Below are 19,457 nucleotides of genomic sequence, written 5' to 3'. Positions count from 1 at the left end.
TTTTGTTTTTTTTGCGCTAATTGTACGAGGAATTTCCCTGGCATCGGACACATTAACTATACAAGCACCCCATGAAATTCATAGTTACTTTTCCTGTCAAGAGATTTTAAATCCCTTGTGACGCTTAACAAAGGTCATTTCAGCACCACCTATAATATATTGACTGACTGACTCAGGTCAGTCTAAATGAGCGGGAACGCTGTCCATGTCCATGTGCATAGCCAAAGGAAAAAGGGGGAAAACAAAAAAAGAATAACGGGTACTTTCATATGTATTGGGAGGTTCCTAAAGCTGAGTTGGTAGAGCACTCGCCTCACTCACCAAGGGACCGAGTTCTATACCAATCAAAATTTTTTTACTGACAACCCCTTCCCGCCCCCTGTCCTACCAGCATAGACTGGGTAGCCGAGTCTGTTAGATCAAGGGAAAAATAGTACTTTGAGAGAGACTAGCGTACTATCCAAAGGGTAGCAAGCAATTGCTGTTGTCCATTTCCTGCTATAGAAACAAGGATAAGTTCTGGTACCATGCATATTTAAGAGTCCGATACCAGTGAAACGACACCATGGCATAACACACTTGTAACTATGATTGATGACAAATTTCATACATAAAGAGTTATAAATAACAATAATAAAAAAATACAGTATTTTACAGAGCCTCACAAAGTCAATACAAATTATAATACAACATATAACACAGTTGTGTGCACATATCTCTTTGAAATGTATTCTGCCCTATACTAATACAAGCGCCTCCCTTTCCCCTTCTCCTACGATAAATATTCTTATTCATAATATATAATATTAAAAAGGCAGAGAAAACAAAAAAAAAAAACAAAAAAAATTTGAGCAGAATTCAATTACAGATGGGAAATTTACAAAAATGCATTAAATTTTTAAGGTACCTCTCGTGTGTTTTTTATTTGGTCTCTCAGCCAAACTCTACTTTTTTTAAAAAGGAAAAAAAAACAACAAAAAAAACCCAATAAACTCCACAAAAAAAAACAAATGCCCCCCCCCCCCCCCTCCCTTTTTAACAATCATTTCCTTGGGGCACCTATTACTATAAGGCAAAATACAAGATGACAATACGGTACTCAAGACTGCATCACTTCATCCAAACGACTTTGGTTCACAAATCGACTTTCATAAATCAACTACCATCTCAAAGACAATAAGAAAAGAAAGAAAGAAAATATGTACACAAAATATACAGAAAGCTTTCAGGGTTTTGGTGAGGGATTAATACACAGTATTGTCACAAGTTATGGATTATTGAAACATTCGACATGAATTCATTCCCTATCACAGATAGAGTTAATAAGAGAAAGAAAAAAAACCTTGTCAATACTAGCATCGGGTCATTTCAAATGTTAACATCAAACAACAACAACAACAACAACAACAACAACAACAACAACAACAACAACAACAACAACAACAACAACAACAACAACAACAACAACAACAACAACAACTCTCATTGATATTTAAATTTTATTAATACACACGAACGACCAAGAACACAACGTTCATGGTTTGTTGTTAGGATAATGATTAATAACAATTACTATTAATACTTTATATTTATCATTAGATCGGACACTCCTAAATTCTATATATATATATATATACAGGATTCATTATAATTCATCCCTTTCTCTGTTCCATTTACTAGGGGAGATAAATTTTAAGCTTTACTTATCCAGATGTAATAGTTATGTTAGAACAAAAGTCTTTAATGTTTCATATCATTCACCTGTGGAATAAATAATATTAGATTCGAAACAAAGAATACGTGTTCTCTGGATAGTTTTAGAATTGTGATCGACCGAGAGTTGTATATTACCTAAGATTTCAATATGACCAGTATTAATATTTTCTTACTCGTTTGTTTAATGATTCATAGGTGATATTATTGATACATCATATTGTATTCTTCATATCAAAAAGGCATTTACAGGATACAATCCTAAATTAGGCCTTTAGTCATGTTATATATTATATTATCTACAATCATTGTTTGCAATCGTATACATTATCACTGCAATCTGAAGACATTTCAGCGTATTTGTGAGAGGGAGACAGTTAGAGTAAGAGAGTTTTAAAAACTGTGTCATGCGTAAAGCAGACATTCCTACTATTATTTATTTTGGCCAGAAATGTTTTACTTCATAGAAAGACAAAAAAACAAAACAAAAAACAAAAACAAACAAAAATGAATATAACAGCTTGGAAAAACAACAAAAACTAAAATGTTTGGGGTTTGGATTTTTGTTTTTTTTTCTTCAAAGCTGTTTCTATTCATTCTGGTTCATGACATTTTACAGTCCACGGCTTCTAGCTGATTAGTAGTCACTTTGACTACAATAATAAAACAGATTTGAATGGAGGCCCTTGAGCCGTGTATGTCCCTGTGCTTTCTATCTAAATGATTGAAATAACAATGGGAATGGGAATGTAAGCTTCAATTATCTCAGTCAACCTGTTTTGTTGATAAAGGGGAGGAAACCCAAAACATCCACTTTATCGTGTTTTTCTACATTAAATTGAAGCTTACATTCAATTTCACATTCTTATTTATTTCTTCGAGCTGCTTCGAGCAGCAACATTTACAATATCTGAATAATCAAAATCTACAGCCAATACAGACAAACACTAGATAAGGAGGAGACCACATATCAAATAGTCCAGACAAACTTTGACACATTTCATAGGCAAACAAATAGTCCGCCGCAGACACTTTTATCTTTCATTCATTTCCTCCCTTAACCAATCAGAATGTTTTCTTTTTGAAATTTGCTACAATTTGATTGGTTGGCAAAACGAAAGTAGGATAGATAAAGTGTCTGCAGCACACAATACAAGCCTACATAATATCTCTTGAGGCATTTCTTATAATAATATGATCAGATTGTACAATGCATCAACTGTACAGGGGAAGAGAAGAGACAGCTAGACTGGATTAATTGGGGGAAAGACTCCAGAGTCTAATGGAATTTTACCCACCTCTAGTGGGTGCTTCCAGGGGAAAACTCCCGAGTCGAAAGAAATCCCCCCCCCCTCTCTCTAGTGGGAGCCTCCACTTACCCCATATCACAAGATTTCCATACAAATTCATCACATACTTCGAGTATATAATATAAAGGTACAGACATTATTAGCACACAATGCAAAATTCGTTGTTTTAACTTTTTCCCCAGTCAGGCAAATCTTCCATTGCAAGTAAACTACAACCATTCTATGCAAGTTTGACAAAATAACTATCATCACATCCCCAAACCACCACCTCTTTCACTTCAAACGTCAAATTAATCCAAGTGAATAATAATAATCTTTCAAAACATGCCGTGGCAGTTATTATCAATAATCAATGCATTCACCTGGAATAAAAAACAACAAAAAACAAAACAAAACCGTTTGCTATATTTAAAATTCAAGAACAAGTATTTATAATAAACCTGTTGTGACCGCATCAATTTGTGTATAGAAATGCCTTTATCGTCCACAGTGCATTATAACTAACTTTTTTAGTTGTTTTATTTTGACATATTGCTCTCTACCCACTTATTCAACTAACTCGTTACACCACACTTTTCTATCCTATTAACTACATCATCACGTTTACATTATAGTATATTTCTGCATTTTCACAACGCTTAACGTACTTTACAGAGCTCCATTTATTATCCCAAACAGGCCAACCCCCCCCCCCCCCCCCCCCAACAATCACAGTTCCATTTAATACAGCCAATACTAGTTAGTGGCCTGCATGGCAAGTCTTCTAATACTAATATCCACCATTAACTCACTCAACCCTAACACCGACTACATCCGTAGTTTACCCGGGGTTACTTTTATCCCATGCCTATTTATTATCATTTTTCTGAGACAAATTATAGTACCAAAGCTAATGTTTTTAGTGTTTGCATGTTAATATGATAGTTGAATAAAACTATCTATGTACATGCTCATTTTTAATACATTTTTTCTTCAATTTTGAAAAGAAGCAAAAATATCTCTAGAATTGAGTGAGTTAAAGGCAAGTGGTACTCATTCATGCTATGACATTAATTATCTATCTTGCGTACTATGATAATTATAGAATAAAACAAAATCACAAAATACTACCAATGGTAAGTTCTATTTCAATGCATTTATTTGGTTGGGGGGGGGGGGGTAGGGGGGAAGGAGTATTGTAGTCCTGGTTTAAAGGCAATGACGATACACTTTGTCCAGCATTGCCTCTGGACAAACATATCAGTTTATAAACCACAGATTAATGCATACACTCAATAACTACAAACAATTTAAGACTTAAGACATAGTTTGTAGCCGTAGAAAAAAGTGTTTGTGCTACAGGATTTTGATTGAGAAGTACAAGAAGAGAGAGGTGTCTATCATGAGAAAACTCCCATGGACAAACACTTTCATTCCAGCTTAAACATACAACAAGTCATTCTTCTCAAAATGGCGACACGAAAACACAAATAAAATCTCTTCTCCAATATTCATGAATCAATTTCATATTTACAAAAATTTACATCTTTTGCAAATGGCATCCATTTTTATTTATTTATTTATATTTTTTTTTTGTAAAAAAATAAAACCCGTGACCAAGAATAATACAGGAACATTTCAAAGGTTGTCATTGACCGATGAGAAATTTTGAAAAGATGCAGATGATTCGCTGCTAAATTAAAAAAAATTTTTTAACGTTTGGAGAGAACCCTCCCCCCCTCGAGAAGATTGATTCATTCTTCTATTTAAATTTTACGTAAATGCTTTCCTATGGTTTCTTTCAGCTATTGTTGATTAGTTTCATAATTCAGATTTTAGTAATGCCCTCCTCTATCAATTTATCTTCCAGGTTCACATCAGTCAATGGTATTGAGTCATTAGTAGCCTTATACTACTACTATGTTGAAATCGGAAGAAAGAAAAAAAAAACACGTTTTTTTCAAAATTTGTTCAGAAAACTTGTCCTTCAAATATTAATGGATTAAAATAACCCCTCATCTTGCCAAAAACTCTCAAACCCGGGATTTCACTGAAGTCCTGGGTTTGAGAGTTTTTGGCAAAATGAGGGGTTATTTTAATCCATTAATATTTTAAGGACGAGTTTTCTGGCCAAAATGTGAAAATCATGGGTTTTTTTTTTTGTCTGAGTACGACCCTATTCAATATATAATTTACTTTCACAAACAATGGGTGAGTATCAGCCGTATAACAGGCCATTTCAAAAATAAAACACAAACATTTTGTATATTCAGTGTGTATACTCATTTTGTTCCCTTTAAACTGACCGCTATTACATGGCAGTGTTGTCACAATCATTTTTGGTATTCGTCCTTTAAGAAAGAGGACTGGAAGTCGACCGTAGCCTTTGTCAACTCACAGCCTGACACAGACCCAAAACATGGCGTCAAAAGACAAGTTGATTGTCGACCACAAAAGAAAACAACTCGTTTGACTTGTATTCAAATGGTTCAATCAAATGGAATCATTTATTTCCTTGTGTAGTACTACTAGGAAATGCAACAATCTATAAACGACGTCGAAAGACGAGTCCAAGTCTTAGTGTCAGGCTATACGTTGATGAGTGGACAGTCTAGTGAAAAGAAACCAGCGCTCATTATATAAACTCACACACTCTGTGTCACGTCAGTACCAAAAAATCCTTTTTTATCGACTTTCTGGATTATAAATCATTATTAAAGACAAGGAGGTGAAGAGTTCAGAGTGCCTCTTTTCAACATTAACATCATCATCATTATCGTCATCATCAATCTCAAATCTCAATCACTCCATCCTCATCTCTGTGACTTCACCCTCCACCTGAGTACAAGATAACACCCGGCTCTCAGCACGATGAAGAAGCAGCACAGGACGATGAAGTCGATGTGGAACCGAGCGTGTTCCACATCCATCTGTTTGAGGACGTCCTCCCCTTGCTGGAAGATGCACTGTTTCTCGTCGCATTCCAGACCCCCTCTGTCTCTGCCGTAGATGGCCTGCAGGGTGCCCTCAAAAGAATATCTGTCAAAGTGAAAAACGCATACATTATTTATCAACAAAAATGGGAACAGTACCGAAGCCTTTCCATTTTCACCTTTTCGTTAGCATTTTCACTATAAAAACTAGGATATACTACATACAGCTCTACAGCCCTTATGGTTGTGTAATACTACTATAAAAACTAGGATATACTACATACAGCTCTACAGCCCTTATGGTTGTGTAATACTACTATAAAAACTAGGATATACTACATACAGCTCTACAGCCCTTATGGTTGTGTAATACTACTATAAAAACTAGGATATACTACATACAACTCTACAGCCCTTATGGTTGTGTAATACTACTATAAAAACTAGGATATACTACATACAGCTCTACAGCCCTTATGGTTGTGTAATACTACTATAAAAACTAGGATATACTACATACAGCTCTACAGCCCTTATGGTTGTGTAATACTACTATAAAAACTAGGATATACTACATACAGCTCTACAGCCCTTATGGTTGTGTAATACTACTATAAAAACTAGGATATACTACATACAGCTCTACAACCCTTATGGTTGTGTAATACTACTATAAAAACAGAATGCAACACACCAATCCACTTCATTATTCTTGTACTCGTACAATTGCTTGTTGTTTGTTTTTAAGGGTTTTACAGCGTTTGCAACACATTGACTCTCTCCTTACCAGTCATTTTCAGGATTTTCCACAAAACTTCACACCCAACTAACACAAAAATAGATTTTTTATCACTCAAATACAATAGCAGTAAGTTCATGCGATAAATAATTTCTATAGCAAAACATGCTCTACAACACATTGTTCATGTTCTTTAAACTTTTTGATGTACAAGAGAAATTTGAATAAGAAAAATATCGTAACGAATGTGACGATTTTCCTATAGTCGGTAAGGAAAAGGTTAAGGTCATATCAGTGTGAGTAAAAAGGAAAAAAGTGGGACAGTAAAAAGTTCTAGAGTTACATTTATTTTGTTTTTTAAGGGTTTTATGGCGCTTGCAACACATTTAGGTTATATATCAGCACTGTTAAAAAAGAAATAAATGGGATAGTCAAATTCTTGAATTACAATTAAAGCACGCAAGAAAAAGAAAGACATAGGGGAATTGAAAACAAAAAGGGATCAGATGTAGATTCTAAAAAATGAGCTTTATATAGCGCAATATCCACTAAATGTGCTCAAAGCGCTTTACAAGGGGGCTGGTCAACAGCAAGATTTAACATGTAGGACAGGGCATGACGTCTGTTTGGCGATATTACAATTTTTCGGACAAAGACAACGCTGTTAACGGCCAGGTACTCATTTTACACCCGAGTACGGCCTTTTCCAAGGACTCAACTATGTGCTGAGTGCGAGGCTCGAACCCACGACCTTCAGATCCGAAAGCGAGTGTCATACCACTAGACCACATAGCCTTAGTTTGAGATTACCTATAAGTCTCATCTGGACACAAGCACAAAATCCAACAAAGAGGAATACACTCAAATGTTTACATTATACATTCAAGATAACAAATATAATAATACATAACAGAGAGATATGATTTTACAAGGAAAAAAATATCATCTCCCAAAACAATAACTATACATTTGACTGTTTCCCTTCCAGTCAAGGACTCCAACCAGGGCCAGGGCAAAACCAAGTCATCCCATTCCAATACAAAGACAGAAAGCATGTTGGAAAACAGATATAAGTTCCTTATAAAATAGTGTGTCTACCAACATACATAGGACAAAAGATGAACTTAAATAGCTAAAAAAACAAACAACCAAAAAACAAGCAAGACACGTACCTGATATAGGATATGTATGAAAGCCACTGCAGATAGGTGGGGATGGTGTCAAAATTGACAAAGAAACCACTGAACAATAAGATGGGGATGGCTGTCACTGGCCCCAAGAATACTGCAACCTGAAAATTTATTTAATTATTTAATTAATTCATTTATCTATTTATTCAATTTTTATGTAAATGAAATGAAAAAAAAAATCCATTTTTTAAATGTAAAAAAATTGAAAAACAATGCTAAGATGTAATCAATTTGCTAAATCGAATAGAGAAATACTTGTGTGTTTAAAAACACAAGGATCTGATGAAATGGAAAGGAAATGCCCAGGCTTCAAGCACCTCCTGGTACTGAGGGATTTAAGGTTAAGTTATAGGTGTTTAAAAACAAACATTATATCTATACATGAGCCGTCGTTTTTTTTCCATCAATGATTAGAATTTGGAACAGCCAGCCTGCAGATATGTTACAGTGAATGACGTAATCAGTCGGATGGTGAAAAGTTTTGAACTGCGATATTGCCAAGTTTAGTTAGAACGTATGGAGGATCTTTCAAAAACATGGAGTCAGTAACTTACCTGTAATGAGGTAGCAGCTCCAATCAGTAAGCCCAGACTCTGAGCCACAAGGGAGGTCTGTGTGGACAGGGTGAGGAACATGACGAAGCGTACAAAGTCATTGGGCTGGGAGGTCATCCAGTACACGATACTACCGTAGACCAGGGAGAAGATTATCTGGCAATGGAGAATGATAGAAATAATAATGACAAAACAAATATAAAAATTGTACAATAAATAACCTTAATCCTTCATATATATAGTACAAAGGAGGGAACAAGGCCTTTTTCTCATTTTGGTCTGTCTGTATTATGGAACTAGGTCTGTCTGTCCCTCGAGAAAACTTTAAGCGAGATTTGAAAGTTGTCAACGAATCAAAGCATCTCACGTGTGATGGGAGAGAGTTCCATAAATGAGGGGCCGAAAAATGAAAAAAAAATTATTCAGTTATATTACGCAAATATAAGGAGAAAAAACAAAAACATCCCAGGCAGGCTGGTTTTTTGGGAATGTTTATTTTTTTGTTCTTGTTTTCTGGTGTTCTTCTTTCTGCTTTGTCTGGCACTGTTTCATACACATTTTTTTTCCTTCAGATTTCTATGAAATCATTTAAATTGTTTACCTGGAAAGTTTCAATTTAATATACAAAAACAGATAAAATGGATGTTTCGGGTTTCCCCTTTATCAACAAAACATACAAAACAGATAAAATGGACATTTTGGGTTTCCCCTTTATCAACAAAAAATATCGTATATTAAATTGAAGCTTAAATACAATTTCACATTGTTAAAATTTATTTCTTCGAGCTTCGAGCAGCAACATTTACAGTTACATTACCTGGAAAGGCATATCCGCCATTGTCTTGGCAAGATAGTAAGCCTTCAGACTGTACCAATAATTCAGATGTTCTCTCACAAACACTGTCATCTCTATGGGGACTGGGAGAGAGAGATAAAAAAACACACAACATGTATTTATTATATATTCAAAGCATAAACCGTGTTTCTTTCATAAAAAGGATTCATTGTTGCTACATTTTTTTTTCAAGGTTTATGAATATTAACCCTCTCCTTACCACCCATAGGAAAATCGTCACATTCGTTACGATGTAACCGACAATTTTCTCATTCTGATTTCTCTTGTACATTACAAAATATAAAGAAATGCTTTGATTACAGCTATAAATACTAAACACTGTGTTGTAGAGCTCAATTGTTACTTTTTTGTTTGAGTAAGAAAAGTCTATTTTTGTGTAGGGTTGGTGAATTTTCGGGGGAAATTCTAAAAATAGCTGGTAAGGAGAGAGAGTTAAACGACAGATTTAGTTTAAGGGGTGGTTTGGGTCTAATTATTATTAGTAAGTTAACTAATAAAATTTAAAAAACATATTAAAGGTAATTTTTTAAACCTATAAATGCCCATAAGAATGCTAGACACTTACATGTTAAAACAGTGGGCATAAGAGCTGTGAACATCAAGAAGAGCATACAGAAGAAGAGACACCCGGCGTTGTTGAAGACCTTACTGGCCTGGTTACCGATGCCCAGGTACAGAAGACCAATCAGAATTCCAACCGTCAGATGTGAGATGAGACGCAAGCGGGTCAGGGTCTGGAATGCGTGAATGGAAAGAAGAAAAAAAATAATCAAAATTAATATATATATATATATCTGTTCAAATTCTGGAGGCAAGATGGCGGCTTTTTGGGCATATACTCAGAATAGATGAAAATATACCAGCTAATAAAGCCATGAATACTTTTTTCACCCCATCTGGACACAAGAAATATCAAGGTAGACCACCCACGTCAATTTATACTGTACTCAATAGAGACTTAAAACGCCTTCAAAATAACAAAGAATTAAATCAAAAGGAAGACCTTATGAACTGAGCATCCACAGCAAAAGACCGTGAACAGTGGAAGGAAATGACACAGATGATTAGAGAGGCAGCTGAGGCGTCCCGATCGGATGATTAGGAAACGAAAGGCCTTAAGTCGTGTTAGTCATCTGTGAATTAATAAATTTTAATGGCACCTACATCGACATAAATGTATTGAACATCTTGCTCTCACAGGAATTATAGAAGGTAAAAAGAGTAAAGGTAGACCAAGAAAAACATATTTGAATAGTTTGAACAGTTGGGTGATAAAGAAAGAGAAGAGTGAAATTAGGTTTTTGAGGTTATCTGCACAGAGAGATGAATGGCTTACGATGATCACCGATGTCTGGCACAGACTTGGTACTTGAAGAAGAAGATCAGAGAGATGAATGGCGTACCATGATCACCGATGTCTGGCACAGACTTGGTACTTGAAGAAGAAGATCAGAGAGATGAATGGCGTACCATGATCACCGATGTCTGGCACAGACTTGGTACTTGAAGAAGAAGATCAGAGAGATGAATGGCGTACCATGATCACCGATGTCTGGCACAGACTTGGTACTTGAAGAAGAAGATCAGAGAGATGAATGGCGTACCATGATCACCGATGTCTGGCACAGACTTGGTACTTGAAGAAGAAGATCAGAGAGATGAATGGCGTACCATGATCACCGATGTCTGACACAGACTTGGTACTTGAAGAAGAAGAATGGAAAAAAAAATAAAATAAAAGCTTTTATATCGCACAATATCAATTCAAGGGGGTCCCGATAGCTCAGTTGGTAGAGCACTCGCTTCACAAACAAAGGGACCGAGATCGATCCCAGGTGTAGTCGAGATTTTTTCTGACCCCCATGTCCACCCAGCAGTGATTGGGTAGCTGGGTCTGTTTAGATCTGGTGGAAAGGGCTTTGCGATAGACTAGCATCCTATCCAAAGGTTAGCAAGCAATTGATATTGTCTGTTTCATGCTACAGAAACCGGGGTAAACTCCGACTCCATGGGCCTGGTGGCTCAGAAGGACGACTACTACTTAATATCATTTAAACGTGCTCATAGCACTTTACAAAGGGTGTCAAGCCCAGAATAACACTTAACAACCAACTGCAACAAAATAAAAGTAGAGGACACATTGTGTGTTAAATTATTGATTAGCTAGGATATAAACATGACAACTTACAGCGTCTCGTACGATGGACATGAACGTTCTGATGAAGAGAATCCTGAACTGTGTCAGACAACTGGTGTTGAACGTGTGGCATTCTTGGTCAGTGGGGAGGTCCTGGAACACAAATAAATCATCACCATTAAAAATAATAATAATAACAATAATAATAATAATAATAATAATAATAATAATAATAATAATAATAATAATAATAATAATAAGAATAAGAATAAGAATAATAATAATAAGAATAAGAATAATAATAATAATAATAATAATAATAATAATAATAATAAAATAATAATAATAATAATAATAATAATAATAATAATAATAATAATAATAATAATAATAATAATAATAATAATAATAATAATAATAATAATAATAAATAATAATAATAATAATAATAATAATAATAATAATAATAATAATAATAATAATAATAATAATAATAATAATAATAATAATAATAACAATAATAATAACAATAATAATATAATAACAACAACAACAACAACAACAACAATAATAATAATAATAATAATAATAATAATAATAATAATAATAATAATAATAATAATAATAATAATAATAATAATAATAATAATAATAATAATAATAATAACATCAATAACCAATAGTAATTTGTGTTTAAATAATTGTCTCATCTTTAATAAATTATAGGTTACTTTAAGCACAACACCCTTCCTTTTACTTTTACAGTTTGACTATGAAGAAAGATAGAAATCTTTGTCGATCAAGAACTCTTAAAACCTCAAGATTAAAAAAAGTTATTTCTCCATTCACAATCCATTCTTTAAAAAAATGATGATCTAAAAATCAAGGAAATTAAATTTTTCTCCATTTCTGACCCATTCTGAAGCTTTTATCCCTGTAAGTGATACGAATGCTAAGCCACGAGTTTGAATTTCCACTTCTTTTTTTTTTCTTTAATAAGAAAAATAAAAAATTAAAATAAAAAATTAAAAAAAATTAAAAGTGAATCAAATTCAAATAAGTGGATGAATGAAGACGGTTGAATGAAAGCAGTTGAATTGTTTTATGGTGCTTGGAGAAAAAACATCATTCGTGGCCTTATGTAAATCTTCTGATTCGTCAAATACGTGGATGAAGACTATTGCATGAAAACAAGTTGAATTGTTTTATGGTGCTTGGAGAAAAAAAAACAAAAACAAAACAAACAAAAAAAAAACATTCTTAGCCTTATGTAAATCTTCTGATGAGGTTACAAGTAACGGTTTGAATTAATGGATAAGATAATAAGAGAAAACACTAACAACGAGACCTTGGACTATCTGTAACAACCTGAAGATAAACACGGTTCGTATATATATATATATATATTTATATACAGATAATAACAATGTGTGCCATAACAATGGGTGCAAAGTAATGATAATATAGCAAGTAAAACAATTGGAACTTTTCACAAAACATTATGTAAGGCTTTTTCGCATGCTCAAAATCGTGGGATCTGATTGTGGTCCATACACACAGCCATGAATTAGGACAAGGCATGCAAAAGCCAGCCAACGGTATTGGATTAGTACAAAAAAGACATTCATCACAACCAATGGACACAGCGGGTCGGTCATCCTGCAATCATTCATTCCACCAAATTATTATGAGGAACTTTCTACCGAGAGGAATATCACATGGGGATTTTTAAAATTTTTATTTTAAGGTCTTTAAAGATGTTCCTAAGAAAATCTGGGGAAAGGGAAAACATAACAACAAACAAAAAAAAAAAAAACAAAAAAAAACAAACAAAAGCAAACAAAACAACAAAACCCCCCAAAAAAACCCACAAAAACAAAGAAAACCAAACAAACTATGGCTCGGTGATCCAGTGATAGATAACCAAACAAACTATGGCTCGGTGATCCAGTGATAGATAACCAAACAAACTATGGCTCGGTGATCCAGTGATAGATAACCAAACAAACTATGGCTCGGTGATCCAGTGATAGATAACCAAACAAACTATGGCTCGGTGATCCAGTGATAGATAACCAAACAAACTATGGCTCGGTGATCCAGTGATAGATAACCAAACAAACTATGGCTCGGTGATCCAGTGATAGATAACCAAACAAACTATGGCTCGGTGATCCAGTGATAGATAACCAAACAAACTATGGCTCGGTGATCCAGTGATAGATAACCAAACAAACTATGGCTCGGTGATCTAGTGATAGATAACCAAACAAACTATGGCTCGGTGATCCAGTGATAGATAACCAAACAAACTATGGCTCGGTGATCCAGTGATAGATAACCAAACAAACTATGGCTCGGTGATCCAGTGATAGATAACCAAACAAACTATGGCTCGGTGATCCAGTGATAGATAACCAAACAAACTATGGCTCGGTGATCTAGTGATAGATAACCAAACAAACTATGGCTCGGTGATCCAGTGATAGATAACCAAACAATACTATGGCTCGGTGATCCAGTGATAGATAACCAAACAAACTATGGCTCGGTGATCCAGTGATAGATAACCAAACAAACTATGGCTCGGTGATCCAGTGATAGATAACCAAACAAACTATGGCTCGGTGATCCAGTGATAGATAACCAAACAAACTATGGCTCGGTGATCCAGTGATATTTCTTTCCAGCCTTCGTTTAATAAATGAACCCAAGCTTACATTTCAATACTTATCGTTATATTTTCCAAGCCTGAATGAATACAACACCAGAACCCACCATTTATGAACGTTGCTCCCAAAGCTGTCCCTTACACAATGTTCCCTGATCATGCTTATTGATGATAGAACCCACCATTTATGAACGTTGCTCCCAAAGCTGTCCCTAACACAATGTTCCCTGATCATGCTTATTGATGATAGAACCCACCATTTATGAACGTTGCTCCCAAAGCTGTCCCTAACACAATGTTCCCTGATCATGCTTATTGATGATAGAACCCACCATTTATGAACGTTGCTCCCAAAGCTGTCCCTAACACAATGTTCCCTGATCATGCTTATTGATGATAGAACCCACCATTTATGAACGTTGCTCCCAAAGCTGTCCCTAACACAATGTTCCCTGATCATGCATATTGATGATAGAACCCACCATTTATGAACGTTGCTCCCAAAGCTGTCCCTAACACAATGTTCCCTGATCACGCTTATTGATGATAGAACCCACCATTTATGAACGTTGCTCCCAAAGCTGTCCCTTACACAATGTTCACTGATCATGCTTATTGATGATAGAACCCACCATTTATGAACGTTGCTCCCAAAGCTGTCCCTAACACAATGTTCACTGATCATGCTTATTGATGATAGAACCCACCATTTATGAACGTTGCTCCCAAAGCTGTCCCTAACACAATGTTCCCTGATCATGCTTATTGATGATAGAACCCACCATTTATGAACGTTGCTCCCAAAGCTGTCCCTAACACAATGTTCCCTGATCATGCTTATTGATGATAGAACCCACCATTTATGAACGTTGCTCCCAAAGCTGTCCCTAACACAATGTTCCCTGATCATGCTTATTGATGATAGAACCCACCATTTATGAACGTTGCTCCCAAAGCTGTCCCTAACACAATGTTCCCTGATCATGCTTATTGATGATAGAACCCACCATTTATGAACGTTGCTCCCAAAGCTGTCCTAACAAATGTTCCCTGATCATGCTTATTGATGATAGAACCCACCATTTATGAACGTTGCTCCCAAAGCTGTCCCTAACACAATGTTCCCTGATCGTGCTTATTGATGATAGAACCCACCATTTATGAACGTTGCTCCCAAAGCTGTCCCTAACACAATGTTCCCTGATCATGCTTATTGATGATAGAACCCACCATTTATGAACGTTGCTCCCAAGCTGTCCCTAACACAATGTTCCCTGATCATGCTATTGATGATAGAACCCACCATTTATGAACGTTGCTCCAAAGCTGTCCCTAACACAATGTTCCCTGATCATGCTTATTGATGATAAAAAAAAAAAAAAAAAAAAAAAAAAAAAAAAAAAAAAAAAAAAAAAAAAAAAAAAAAAAAAAAAAAAAAAAAAAAAAAAAAAAAAAAAAAAAAAAAAAAAAAAAAAAAAAAAAAAAAAAAAATGATAGAACCCACATTATGAACGTTGCTCCCAAGCTGTCCTAACACATGTTCCTGATCATGCTTATTGATGATAGAACCACCATTTATGAACGTTGTCCCAAAGTGTCCTAACACAATTTTCCCTGATCATGCTTATTGATGATAACCCACCATTTATGACGTTGCTCCCAAAGCTGTCCCTAACACAATGTTCCTGATCATGCTTATTGATGATAGACCCACATTTATGAACGTTGTCCAAAGCTGTCCCTACACAATGTTCCTGATCATGCTTATTGATGATAGAACCCACCATTTATGAACGTTGCTCCAAAGCTGTCCCTACACAATGTTCCTGATCATGCTATTGATGATAGAACCCACCATTTATGAACGTTGCTCCAAAGCTGTCCCTAACACAATGTTCCCTGATCATGCTTATTGATGATAGAACCCACCATTTATGAACGTTGCTCCAAGCTGTCCCTAACACAATGTTCCTGTCATGCTTATTGATGATAGAACCACCATTTATGAACGTTGCTCCCAAAGCTGTCCCTAACACAATGTCCCTGATATGCTTATTGATGATAGAACCCACCATTTATGAACGTTGCTCCAAGCTGTCCCTAACACAATGTTCCTGATCATGCTTATTGATGAAGAACCACCATTTATGAACGTTGCTCCCAAAGCTGTCCCTAACACAATTTCCTGATCATGTTATTGATGATAGAACCCACCATTTATGAACGTTGCTCCCAAAGCTGTCCCTACACAATGTTCCTGATCATGCTTATGATGATAGAACCCACCATTTATGAACGTTGCTCCCAAGCTGTCCCTAACACAATGTTCCCTGATCATGCTTATTGATGATAGAACCACCATTTATGAACGTTGCTCCCAAAGCTGTCCCTAACACAATGTTCCCTGATCATGCTTATTGATGATAGAACCCACCATTATGAACGTTGCTCCAAAGCTGTCCCTAACACAATGTTCCTGATCTGCTTATTGATGATAGAACCCACCATTTATGAACGTTGCTCCCAAAGCTGTCCCTAACACAATGTTCCCTGATCATGCTTATTGATGATAGAACCCACCATTTATGAACGTTGCTCCCAAAGCTGTCCCTAACACAATGTTCCCTGTATCATGCTTATTGATGATAGAACCCACCATTTATGAACGTTGCTCCCAAAGCTGTCCCTAACACAATGTTCCCTGATCATGCTTATTGATGATAGAACCCACCATTTATGAACGTTGCTCCCAAAGCTGTCCCTAACACAATGTTCCCTGATCATGCTTATTGATGATAGAACCCACCATTTATGAACGTTGCTCCCAAAGCTGTCCCTAACACAATGTTCCCTGATCATGCTTATTGATGATAGAACCCACCATTTATGAACGTTGCTCCCAAAGCTGTCCCTAACACAATGTTCCCTGATCATGCTTATTGATGATAGAACCCACCATTTATGAACGTTGCTCCAAGCTGTCCCTAACAATGTTCCCTGATCGTGCTTATTGATGATAGAACCCACCATTTATGAACGTTGCTCCCAAAGCTGTCCCTAACACAATGTTCCCTGATCATGCTTATGATGATAGAACCACCATTTATGAACGTTGCTCCCAAAGCTGTCCCTAACACAATGTTCCCTGATCATGCTTATTGATGATAGAACCCACCATTTATGAACGTTGCTCCAAAGCTGTCCCTAACACAATGTTCCCTGATCATGCTTATTGATGATAGAACCACCATTTATGAACGTTGCTCCCAAAGCTGTCCCTAACACAATGTTCCCTGATCATGCTTATGATGATAGAACACTTATGAACGTGCTCCAAAGCTGTCCTAACCATGTTCTGATGCTTATAGATAAACCACATTTAGAACGTTGTCCAAAGCTGTCCCTAACACAATGTTCCCTGATCATGCTTATTGATGAAGAACCCACCATTTATGAACGTTGCTCCAAAGCTGTCCCTAACACAATGTTCCCTGATCAGCTTATTGATGATAGAACCCACCATTTATGAACGTTGCTCCCAAAGCTGTCCCTAACACAATGTTCCCTGATCATGCTTATTGATGATAGAACCACCATTTATGAACGTTGCTCCCAAAGCTGTCCTAACACAATGTTCCCTGATCATGCTTATGATGATAGAACCCACCATTTATGAACGTTGCTCCCAAAGCTGTCCTAACACAATGTTCCCTGATCATGTTATTGATGATAGAACCCACCATTTATGAACGTTGCTCCCAAAGCTGTCCCTAACACAATGTTCCCTGATCATGCTTATTGATGATAGAACCCACCATTTATGAACGTTGCTCCCAAAGCTGTCCCTAACACAATGTTCCCTGATCATGCTTATTGATGATAGAACCCACCATTTATGAACGTTGCTCCCAAAGCTGTCCTAACACAATGTTCCTGATCATGCTTATTGATGATAGAACCCACCATTTATGAACGTTGCTCCCAAAGCTGTCCCTAACACAATGTTCCCTGATCAGGCTTATTGATGATAGAACCCACCATTTATGAACGTTGCTCCAAAGCTGTCCTAACACAATGTTCCCTGATCATGCTTATTGATGATAGAACCCACCATTTATGAACGTTGCTCCCAAAGCTGTCCCTAACACAATGTTCCCTGATCATGCTTATTGATGATAGAACCCACCATTTATGAACGTTGCTCCCAAAGCTGTCCCTAACACAATGTTCCTGATCATGCTTATTGATGATAGAACCACCATTTATGAACGTTGCTCCAAAGCTGTCCCTAACACAATGTTCCCTGATCATGCTTATTGATGATAGAACCCACATTTATGAACGTTGCTCCCAAAGCTGTCCCTAACACAATGTTCCCTGATCATGCTTATTGATGATAGAACCCACCATTTATGAACGTTGCTCCCAAAGCTGTCCCTAACACAATGTTCCCTGATCATGCTTATTGATGATAGAACCCACCATTTATGAACGTTGCTCCCAAAGCTGTCCCTAACACAATATTCCCTGATCATGCTTATTGATGATAGAACCCACCATTTATGAACGTTGCTCCCAAAGCTGTCCCTAACACAATGTTCCCTGATCGTGCTTATTGATGATAGAACCCACCATTTATGAACGTTGCTCCCAAAGCTGTTTCCTTACACAATATTCCCTGATCATGCATATTGATGATAGAACCCACCATTTATGAACGTTGCTCCCAAAGCTGTCCCTAACACAATGTTCCCTGATCATGCATATTGATGATAGAACCCACCATTTATGAACGTTGCTCCCAAAGCTGTCCCTAACACAATGTTCCCTGATCGTGCTTATTGATGATAGAACCCACCATTTATGAACGTTGCTCCCAAAGCTGTCCCTAACACAATGTTCCCTGATCGTGCTTATTGATGATAGAACCCACCATTTATGAACGTTGCTCCCAAAGCTGTCCCTAACACACAATGTTCCCTGATCATGCTTATTGATGATAGAACCCACCATTTATGAACGTTGCTCCCAAAGCTGTCCCTAACACAATGTTCCCTGATCATGCTTATTGATGATAGAACCCACCATTTATGAACGTTGCTCCCAAAGCTGTCCCTAACACAATGTTCCCTGATCATGCTTATTGATGATAGAACCCACCATTTATGAACGTTGCTCCCAAAGCTGTCCCTAACACAATGTTCCCTGATCATGCTTATTGATGATAGAACCCACCATTTATGAACGTTGCTCCCAAAGCTGTCCCTAACACAATGTTCCCTGATCATGCATATTGATGATAGAACCCACCATTTATGAACGTTGCTCCCAAAGCTGTCCCTAACACAATGTTCCCTGATCGTGCTTATTGATGA

The 19,457-nt window shown here is 36.4% G+C and overlaps 1 protein-coding gene across 20 annotated transcripts in view; it reads right to left on the bottom strand.

Annotated features, from left to right (window-relative positions):
• LOC144959809 (ATP-binding cassette sub-family G member 4-like) overlaps positions 1 to 19,457 on the bottom strand; it is a 150,668-nt gene continuing 131,211 nt past the window's right edge. For all 20 annotated transcript variants that reach the window (XM_078892571.1, XM_078892575.1, XM_078892562.1 and 17 more), the window contains 6 exons: positions 11,463 to 11,564; positions 9,840 to 10,008; positions 9,236 to 9,336; positions 8,419 to 8,574; positions 7,847 to 7,965; positions 1 to 6,041 (listed from right to left, as the gene is read on the bottom strand). In XM_078892571.1, the coding sequence (XP_078748697.1) occupies positions 5,816 to 6,041; positions 7,847 to 7,965; positions 8,419 to 8,574; positions 9,236 to 9,336; positions 9,840 to 10,008; positions 11,463 to 11,564 (873 nt within the window). In that variant the 3' untranslated portion in view covers positions 1 to 5,815. The remainder of the gene's footprint in view (positions 6,042 to 7,846; positions 7,966 to 8,418; positions 8,575 to 9,235; positions 9,337 to 9,839; positions 10,009 to 11,462; positions 11,565 to 19,457) is intronic.

The sequence above is a fragment of the Berghia stephanieae genome, chromosome 14 (assembly GCF_034508935.2).
Source record: "Berghia stephanieae isolate SIO BIC M18660-M18661 chromosome 14, UCSD_Bste_1.3, whole genome shotgun sequence".
Lineage (NCBI taxonomy): Eukaryota > Metazoa > Mollusca > Gastropoda > Nudibranchia > Aeolidiidae > Berghia > Berghia stephanieae.
Note: the sequence above shows the minus strand (reverse complement) of the source record. Positions and strands in the feature narration are given on the sequence as shown.